This window comes from Lagenorhynchus albirostris, chromosome 2 (assembly GCF_949774975.1).
Source record: "Lagenorhynchus albirostris chromosome 2, mLagAlb1.1, whole genome shotgun sequence".
Lineage (NCBI taxonomy): Eukaryota > Metazoa > Chordata > Mammalia > Artiodactyla > Delphinidae > Lagenorhynchus > Lagenorhynchus albirostris.
Genome location: NC_083096.1, coordinates 185,096,000 through 185,105,816, shown reverse-complemented (window position 1 = coordinate 185,105,816; position 9,817 = coordinate 185,096,000). Strand labels below are relative to the sequence as shown.

General features: G+C 62.4%; 1 protein-coding gene across 2 annotated transcripts; it reads left to right on the top strand.

The window, feature by feature from the left end:
* The first annotated feature begins 2,092 nt into the window (after positions 1 to 2,092).
* LOC132515319 (uncharacterized) lies at positions 2,093 to 5,760 on the top strand. Of its 2 annotated transcripts, none has more exons than XR_009539128.1 (2): positions 2,093 to 3,775; positions 3,992 to 5,760. XR_009539128.1 is itself a non-coding variant. In XM_060141678.1 (2 exons), exons 1-2 carry the CDS (start codon positions 2,927 to 2,929, stop codon positions 4,421 to 4,423), a joined length of 1,050 nt encoding a protein of 349 aa, XP_059997661.1. In that variant the 5' UTR covers positions 2,093 to 2,926; the 3' UTR covers positions 4,424 to 5,760. The 2 variants fall into 2 exon arrangements, 1 of the variants encoding a protein (XP_059997661.1); XM_060141678.1 differs by having other exon boundaries at positions 2,093 to 3,544.
* Positions 5,761 to 9,817: the final 4,057 nt, after the last annotated feature.

The window sequence follows — 9,817 nt, the reverse complement described above, 5'->3', positions numbered from 1 at the left end:
CAGCGGGTGCCCCCCGGACTGCTGCTCCCCCCGGCTTCCTCCATCCCTCCTCCGCCTGGGGCCCCAAGGGGCGAGGGCAACAGGGAGCGTTTCCCCTAGCAGGCCCGCCCCCATGCTCCGGCGGCTCACAGACAGGGGTGCAGCCCCAGCCCTGCACCTCCGCACTCGGCCTTTTCTGCACAGAGGCCGACAGCTGAGCTTCCAGGGGACTCTGCGATGTGGCGTTGGTGCAGGGTCACCCCAGGACCGTCCCCAAAACAGGCCCATCAGGCCCGCTGTCCTATGGGGGCTGGACTCAGGGCTCTGCTGCCCACCCTCTGTCCATGCACACCAGTGGGGAGGAGCCTCAGGGAGGTGGCTGGACGCTCCTGCCAGCGGAGTCTGCAGGGTGGACCCCTCATCGGCCCCCCTTGGTGGGGGGGCCTCCGGGTGAGTGGAGGGGTGTTTCTCATCCATATGCTCGGGATGGGGCCCCGGGGCTGCAGGCATTAACGCGCCTTCCCCGGAGCCCCAGCTTCTGCAGGGAGAGGTGGAGACGGGTCCCAGAAGAATTTCCAAATTACAGGTGGGGAATTATTTCTCCCGGAGGCGTCTTCACCTCATCATTATGGTACATTATAAAAAGGAAAGTCTCCCTCCACAAGGACGTTCTCTGCTAACGTCCTCTCCTCAGCAGCTTCTGCTGCCCTCACACTATTTACGTCCTGGGCAACGCCAGGAACTGTGCTGCTGACGGCACTGTTTCCATTTCTTAACGCACCACCGGCTTCCACGTGACTTCACGAGGGGCTGACTTCTCCTGCCTCTTCTATCAACACCTCTGGACAATAGAGACCCTGCGCTGTGCTCTGACAAGGTGACCGTGCTAGTGGCGCCAGGCGGAGCTGGGCTGGCCGGGGCCGCCGTCCCTCCCGGAGAAGTAACCTCAGACCTGGGCCCGCAAGACGCCACTGCCAGGGGCTGGGGGCCGGGGGCCGGGGGGTGGGCTGGGGGCCGGTCCACACCCAGCCTGAGCTGCCGCCCCCCGGCTCTGGGCTGTTGGAAGAGGCCCGTCCTCCCGACCATCACAGGCAGCCTCGGAGCCCAGGTCTCGGAAACCAACGGGGTGGACAAGGCGGGGAGAGGGCATGGTGAACCCGATGGCGGCTCAGGACCGCCTCCATCTCGGCCACGAGGGCGGGCATTCCCGACCCCCGGGACGCGCCGTGCGCCGTCCAGGGACAGAAGAGCAGGGTGCGCCGAGACCCGGCACGAAATGGCTGAAACCCCAGAGGCAGCTGTGTCTGCAGTCCTGGGAGGGAATCTTCCCAGATTCAGGTGCATTTGGACCCTGGCCTGGGACTGGGGGCTGGGAAGTGCATCTGACCCCAGTGGACGGCCCCACAGGGAAGGAGGGGCAGGCGGCGGGGCAGCCTTTGGAATTCGGATCCTGGACACAGGAGACTGAGGGGTGCCCATCCCCACAAACACGTGCTGCCCGTGCTGGACACCAGGCCACTTCCTGCCGCCTGCACTCGCCGGCCTCATCTGCTCAGGGGGAACCACCTTCTGGGGATGGGCACCCACTCCAGGCGCTTGAGCCAGAAGCCGGAGCAGCCTCCGTGCCCCCACCCCGCACCCTCTCCGCGCCTCGTCTGCTCTCAGCAGCCCCAGCGACGCCAGCTCTGCCGCAAATACTTTCGACTCTGAACCACCATGCTCTCCGCGCCCACCACGACCTCGCGGGCCCCAGCACTGCCCGGCTGCTGCCAGCTCTGCCCTTGGTGGGACTCCAGGGTCCTCCTCACCCTTCGACCTGCTCTCCATGGAGCCAGGCCGCTGCCCCAGCTGCCCCCAGAGCACAGTCCGGCCGGGCCCCGCTCAGCCCCGCTCGCTGACCCCCGTCTCGGACATGCTCCCTGCCACCTCCTCTGAATTGGCTGGATGGTGGCTTCCTGGCCCGTCCACTGGGTCACTCAGCTTCTGTTGGCTCTGCTGTGTGATGTCCAAGCCTGCAGAGCCTCCCTGGGGACAGGTCAGCCAGCCGTTCTCCTGGCCGAGTTTGCACGGACTCCGTGGGCCCTGAGGATGCCACATAAGAGGAAGGAACGCCCTCACCCCCTTATGCTCCAAAGGGGACAGTGTTCCTGGGGGGGAAGGGTCCCGCCTCGGCCTCCAGGGCCCTTGGCGCTGCTCTTGACGCGTTGCTGGGTCCTCCCCAGCCAGGCGGCCCGTGAGCAGATGCGAGACTCCAGATCTGGGGAGTGACTTCTGAAGCCTTTGTGTCGATTTTAATTACAACAATTATGGCTTTATCAGCAAGATAAAGGTCACTGCCGGCCAGGGAGATCAGGCAGCTTGACCTCTCCGGGAGGGAAATGCCAATTAATTATCTTTTTACAGCCAACTCAATTAGACTCCCTAATCACCTGTGTAGGACTCAGAGGCGAGAGGCGCAGAGACCTCGTGCAGGCCCGGCTGTTCCCCGGGGGAGAGCCGGCTCTAGGCCGGATGTTTCCTCCGTTTGCGACACTCAAACCCCTAAGAGGTTATCAGGCCGAAGCGGACAAGCCGTCCGGTCTGCTGGTGACTAGACACACCGCGCAAGCCTTCAGGGCAGCCTCCATCAGCGAGGGGCTGGCGGGTTGCAGAGACAGGGACACACGAGCACCGGGGCAGCCAGTGAAGCAGGGAGGCCATGCAGGGAGGACACGTGGGCCCTGGGTCTCGATGACCGGGGGTCGGGGGAGGCATCCTTTAGGGCTGTGCACGGCCAGGCGGGCACCTCGGGCCCCTTCTCCAGCCACCCAGGCCCCTGGCGAGGGCCCCCTCTGGGCTGCATGCCAGCCCCCCGACCCCCGTTTGTCCAGTGGGTACACACAGCTCTGCTGTGGCCTGGGGTCTGGCCTGGAGGGTCTCTCATCAGCCGGGCACGGGCAGAGAGGGTATGGGGGCATCTGTACTGGGCTCCCCTCGGGCAGAGAGGGCATGGGGGCATCTGTACCGGGCTCCCCTGCCACCAGGCCTGCAGACCTCTGTCCAGAGTCCCCGATGCTGTCTCCCCACGTGGCACGCATGTGCACACACAGGCACACGTGCGCACATGTCCCGACTCTCACACTCCCCTGCCCAGGGAGGTCTCCAGCCCCAGGGCCACTGCCCGTGCACCCCAGACGGAACCACGCCTCACGGACCAGGCCTTGGTCCCGTTGGTGGTGTCTGCCTCGGAGGGCTTCCTAACATCTGGCAAAAACCTCTGAGGGACGGCTCCCCAGCCCTGCCACGGTTCCTGGAGGCTGGAGACGGGAGGAAAAAGAGGAGGTGCCCCTCCCCACTCACTGGATCCTGTCTGGGGCTCCTCCACGTGCATTTGACGAACCAGCCAGAAGGCGTGCTCTGCATGTCTGGACGGGCTCCCCCTACACTCGTTCTGCCGTCCGCGTCCTGCGGAGCTGTCCCAGCGGCACTTCCCACGCAGCGGACCCCATGGGCAGGGGCTCCCCTCAGCAGTGGATGCGTGTGTCTTGCCCAGGGAGAGGAGAGTGACAGAAACGCCTGCAGCGGGGTAAGTGCAGCTCCGAGCTGCTGACATCTAACGGGTCAGCCTATCCTATTGGCCGATGGGGTGAGCGGTGTGGCTGGGAGACCCGAGTGCGCCCTGAGCCCCACAGGTGACCAGAGGCAGAGCAAGGACCCCTTGACCCTCCCACTCCTGCCCTCCTGACCCTGGAGCCGGGAATCAAGTCTGGCGCCCGTGAACCATTTGGTACCAGGAGATGGTCCAGGCCAGGAGGAGGTAAGAAAGGCCACGGCTGCCTGTTCAAAACCCTGCAGGTGGGTCCGTTTGGAGCCCGCAGGGACCAGAGTGGACGGGCTACTGTCCCCCAGGCGTGGCCGGACATCCTCCAGGAGTCCTGCCTTCTCACCCCACCTGGCACCCTCTGGACAGCTCAACCCATCTAAGATCCGGCTGCGAGCATCCTACACCAAGTGGGGATTGTTTCTGTTACAGAAAAACGAAGCCAGGCTCCTCGAGAAAGAACACAGGAAGCGAGTGCTAGGTCTGCAGCCGAGTGATGCCCCGGCTTCCCTGCTCCAGCCCTTCATGCTGCCTCTGCCCCCAGGGGCTCAGGGCCCTCACACCCACCTTCCTGCCCAGTTCCCATTCCCCCTTTCATCCACGCTGCCACACAAGAGTCCCTCCCAACCTGCGCCAGACTCAGGGGCCTCTTCCATCTCCTCCTGGCTCCTCCCCGCCTCCCAGGGCCCCATCTGCCTGTGCTTCTCTCCAGCTTTCCTGCTGCCCACATCCACTGGCTCCTCCATCCCCAAACACACTCCTCCTGGGCCTCCTTCCATGGCTTGTTTGGCTGCTGACATCCCAAGGATTGAAGCCTGCTTCTCCTGGACAGTCCCTCCTGGCTCTTATGGCCTCAGTCCTTAGGTGTCCTTAGGACCAGGTCTGCCTGCTGTATTGTCCTCACCACCCTGACTACCACCATCATCCCCATCACCATCATCATCATCACTGTCACCATCATCATTCTCACCATCATCACCACCATCATCATCATCACCACTGTCCCCACCATCACTAACAACACCATCACCATCATCATCACCATCACTGATGTCACCACCAGGATTGTACTCACATCCACATTATGGTCACTCTACACTCTCCAGGGGCCAGATCCTTTGATAAGCTCTTCCCATGTGGTTAACACGCATTTAACCCTCACCTCAGCCTAGAGGAGGAGTCATTGTCTCCCTATTTATGGAGGGGGAAACTGAGGACAGCCAGCTCCAGCCAAGGGGCCCTGCTGCTCTGCAGGTACCACTGTGGTGGAGGCAGGTGCATGGATCTTGTCTTTGAAGAGATCCCAGGGCTGGACCCGCAGGTCCCTCAGGAGCCCCTGCAAGGGCACCCTCCTCCACCTCAGCCTCGTCTGTCCAGGCTGCCTGCGCCTGGGGTGGAGACACGTGCCTGAGAATCAGCCCCAGAAGCAGAAATTCACCGTGTGGGGAACATAGTGCCTCATCTGTAACTGGACCCTCTTACCCACCCGGGGGCGAGGCTTTGCTTTTTTTTTTATTAAGAGATTTTCAAACTTGAGAATTTCCAGGCGAGCAAGGGGACCGTGACCTGGCCTGGCCTGGCCTGGGAGGGATGGGCATGGTGGGCATTTGGAATCTCCAGTCCCTGTGGTGGGCGGCTGTGGATCAGGACCCCCGGCAGACCGAGGTCCCGGGCCCCGGCAGCCACCCCAGGCTGAGCTCAGCAGATCCTGCCTCTGGGGCCACGGCACCGGCTACTGAGGGGAAGCCCGACCCTGGTGTTGCCTGTCCTTTTGTGAAGCAAAGCCATCGTCCCCACTGGACGCTCAGAAGGGACAGGATGCACGTTCCTACAGCCTGGGCTTTCTGTCTGCCACGTTCCTGCTGCCAGTCGTGTTTCCCTCTGAAAGGAGCTGCACGCTCTGTACGCATCGAAGCTCGGCTGAAAACTCCCCCTTTTCAGAGACGTTGCACTGGGGCGTCCTGCCCCCTTGAGGGCACAGTGCTGGTTTCAGACCGGCCTGCTAGCGCTCTGAGGAACACGAGGGGCCATGTTTCAGCTGGCAAGCCAGCAGGGCTGGGGAACGAATCTGGGGTTCTCTCCGAGCCTGTTTCTGACACCCCCACCCACTCCCCACCTCCACGAGGCTCCCCCAGCCGAGCCATTTGCACGCAGCTTGGCAGAGCAAGGCTGGGCAGGCCCCACGGGCCCGGGGGAGAGCTATGCTGGGGCTCCAGCCCTGCAGGGCGAGGTGAGCTGCCGGCCACCCACACGGGGGCCCCTGGAGGTGCCCACTAAGCCACGGGTCCCCGTCCGTCCCCACAGTCCTTGGCCAGAGATTGGAAAGCAGCCGGCGGCCCCTGTGCTCCCCGTGTGCTCTGTCTCCTGCACGTGGCTTCACTAAGCAGCGGCCTCGTCCTGGGTGGAGGAGTGGGGGTGGGGAGGGGCCCGAGGACGCTGCGTCCAAGGTCTCTCCTGCGGTGATGTGTCCTTTCACTCGCTGGGAAGTTGCAGTTTCTAAAGCTGCCACTTTGACGACATCCATCCTGGGGGTCTCGGACAGCCCTGGTTAGAGGCCGCAGGGGCCATGAAGTGGCCTGAAGTGGGGCAGCCGGCGGTTGCCTTCCAATGTGAGGGCCCCTGCAGGGGGCGGTCAGCACGCTGAGGAGGCCTGGACTGCGGCGCGGGGCCCTCGCTGGGCCCTGGAGGTCCGGGGTCTCCAGGGGCGGGAGCTTGTCTTCTGGAGGGGACGGGGTCAGCCTCAGGCTGGGGGCTTGCGCTTCTCAACAACAAAGCACTCATGTGCTTCTGTTCTTCCAGGAAAGGGTGGAGGGGTATTTGTCACTGTGTCTAGGACACTGTCCGGCTGCGGAGCTTGTGGCTGGCGTGCGGGGCACGGCCCAGGTCACACTGCACAGGGCAGGGCTGGCGTGAGGCCCGAGGCCCGGCGGGAAGGAGGGAACACAGCTGAAAACTGCCTTTAAAAAGAAAACGTGCTGATTCTGAGGCTTCAAGAAACGGCTTGCGGGGGCTCCAGCTGCCAGGCGCCTGGGAGCAGGTGGGCCGCGGCGGGATCCGGGCAGGCCGCGTGACGCGCCCTCTTCCCCGCACTGCTCTCCGGGAACCAGGCCCTGACGGGGCGGTGCGAGCACACACTTGCACACACACGAGCGTGCACACAACTCACACGGCCTCATTCACACACAGGACTCAGCCACACGGGAAACACTCTCACCCGTGCACAGGCCCTCCACGCTCCGGTGCACACACACACTCACACCCGTGTGCAGACGCTCACCTGGGGTCTGCACTCACACGCGCATTCACAGGCCCACGAGGGTAGCCCCTCAGGCCCGGGGCGACCCCTCCTGGTGGCGCCCTGCCAGTCCAGCCCCCTCCTCCGCATCACGCTGTCCTGACTCTGCCCCGCCCGTGGGGGCCCCAGGCCAGGCCTCCAGGACAGCAGCGACCCCCAAGCAAGCCCCTCCCCGGTGCCTTCGGCACGAGCTTCCTGACGGTGGCCGGGTCCTGGCCCCTCGCCCAGGGACCCTGGACAAGTCAGGGGGCCTGACTCGCCTCCCGCCCTCAACAGTCTCCAGGCTAGAGCTGCTCCTGACCCGTAGAGGCGAGACCCCAGTGCCCTGCCAGCCGGGCCGTGGCCGCACCGAACAGCGCCTCAGCCGTTGCGGGAGCCTGACCCCAGCGTGGTGCCCTGGGCTGTCCCCCTGGACGGAAGCCCGCAGGCAGCGTTGGGGCTGACACGGGAAGGCCACAGGCTCGGTGACGTGTGAGGTGACACGGGGGCAGAAACTGTGCCCAGGAGAGCCCCTGGGGCAAGGCTGCAGACAGGCGCGGGCTCTGACCACAGAAGACGGGGAGCCCCATGGGCGGCGCCCACGTGGGCGGCAGAAGGGCTGACGCGGGGTTCCGGGCGCGGGGCGAGGCAGGAGCTGCCCCCACTGATGCTGGAAGCTGCCAGCAGCCACTGGTCGGGTTTGCTTCTTGGTCCCCTGTCAGAACGTAAAGTTAAAATCAATAAGCCACCTTCCCTGGCTGGTCTGGTGGCTCTAAGGGGTCTGGGGCCCAGCCAGCAGACGGCCTGGACCCCCAAGGTCATAGGGAAAGAGCCCACCTGGCCCGCCCGGCAGGATGTCCTCACCTCGAGGCCACGACGGGGGCTGAAGGGGGTGGGCCAGGCCGGTTGCCCGCCGTGCGGTCCCCCCTAAGGACACGTGTGCACCCAGTGCGAGCGTCCACGGGGGTGCAGATCTGCCGCCATGCCAGACCTCGGCTGCACTGGGAGCCTGGGTGCCACGCCACCTCCCTCTGCTCTCCACCCTGTGGGTCCCACCAAATGGCGCCAGAGATCCGCTGCCGGGCCAAAGGGCGTGGGGCATCCGAGGCAGCGCAGGTGCTCTCCCGCTGGTTGTGCCCTGGGGGTCGCGGGACACTGGGAGGGGCTGGTGTCCTCTTGCCTGGCCCCAGACCCACAGCCATCCATGGGAAGGAGGAGCCAGCGGGGGCTCCCACTGGACCCACCCTGGGGGTCAGGCCCCCACCACCCTGCTGACCGACCCCTCCTCCTCCCTGGGGCTCCCAGGCCACAGGGCCACCACAGGGCCAGAGGGCCCAGTGTCCAGGAGAGCCACCAGGGAGGGCACCCCCTGAGGCCCCGGCTCCCAGGAGCTGTGGTCTCGGGGTCCTGCGGATCCCGACCCCTCACCCTCCTGACGCTTGGTTCCGGGCAGACATCCCCCCTCACATCTGAGCTCACCTCCATCATTACCCACGGCGTTGGCCCTGGAAGCAACGCGGTATCTTTTTATATTTCTCTGGGACGTTTCCTCTAGCTGGGATGGTTCCTAGACAAGAAGTTTTTAGCACAAATTTTCCTTTAAAAGTACGGATCTTTCATACTATTCTGCCATGATTAACCGCAGACAATATTAAAACGTGTCATCACCCCAAGAGGCAATGAAGTTTCCAGAAGTTCTCTGCCACACATTCTGTCACCTCTACTGGCAAGACTGGATCAGCAGCAAAGGGCACCTTGATTTTTAAAATCATCTTATAATTATGATGATTCTTCCTAGAGCCCATCTGATGAATACTCAAAACGATTGTTCAACAGTGAAAAAGAGGAACCACTCAGACCAATTGGAAACATTTCCTGGGAGGGTTTTGTGCATTAAAAAAAAAAAAAGCAAGCAATCCGAGGTTCTCCCTCACTGCGATGGCTTTTTTAGGTTCCCAAATCCAATTTACAGGCTCAGCCAGGCTGACAATGTCCGACTCGCAATTACCAGCACCTGCATTAGGATTCAATGGGTTTAAATTACCGGGGGTCGGGGGGGGGGGGCAAGGCAGACACCCCACTGACAACAATTAACATAAAAGGGTTCTATCGTTTAAAGCTGTGGGTGGGAATTACAAAAGGTTAAGAGACTAAATATAAAAAATTTTTTGAATATAAAATCAGTGTGCTTTGTTACTAAAATCTGGGTGCTATAATTTAACCAAAATAGGGTTTAGAATATCAGGCGATAGCCATGTCGATGAAATCCTCTTTTCTTCTCAACGGAAAGCAAATCGTCTATTCAAAAGTTAAAAACAATGGAACAACTGAGATATTTCCTATCAACAAAATAATAAAATAGAGTTTGAATTACATGTTACTGACATTAGGCCTTGGGAAAGAAAAAGCATTTTCTCTCCTCCTTTTACTTATTTGTATAATTAGAAGCCAAGTTTTTAGAGGGTCCACTTTCTTAATTGCCCACCAGATGCGGGAGGGAAGATGCTGACCTGCCGTCCTTGAGAACCTGGCCCCGGCTGGGGGCGGGGTGAGGGCCGAGCCCCCGGGTAGGTGCTCGGGAGGCCTGGGTGAGGCCGGGCGGAGGGGGGCTGAGAGCCCTGAGTGGGGGTGACTTCCAGGGGCCCGTCCTTTGTGCACAGGCCTCGGCTCCAGGCGCCCAAGGTTCTGAACCTGCGACTGAGAGGCCACATTCCCTCTGTCCAGGGAAGTCTGGGGGCGGAGCGTGGGGCACGGGGTGCCAGGCGCCTGTAGCTGCTGCCGCCTGCTGGGGCCCGTGTTCACGCACCCCGGGCTGTCGGCACGATTCTCAGAACAGGCTGGAACTGGAAAATTGCTTCAAAATGTAAGACGACTCGGGCTCTGCTCTAACTTCAAGTCGGCCTCAGCCGCGATGCTTCTGCTCCGGGCCTCCTTCCCTCCCTCCTGTCCTGGGGCAGCCCGACCTCCAACCTCCGGGAGACCCC

Bases quoted from the DNA above. Each gene is read 5' to 3' on its own strand.
- LOC132515319 (XM_060141678.1), top strand. From the start codon at position 2,927: ATGGGGGCATCTGTACTGGGCTCCCCTCGGGCAGAGAGGGCATGGGGG. The intron at 3,545-3,991 runs GTAAGTGCAGCT...TTTCTGTTACAG, and splicing joins ACAGAAACGCCTGCAGCGGG to AAAAACGAAGCCAGGCTCCT.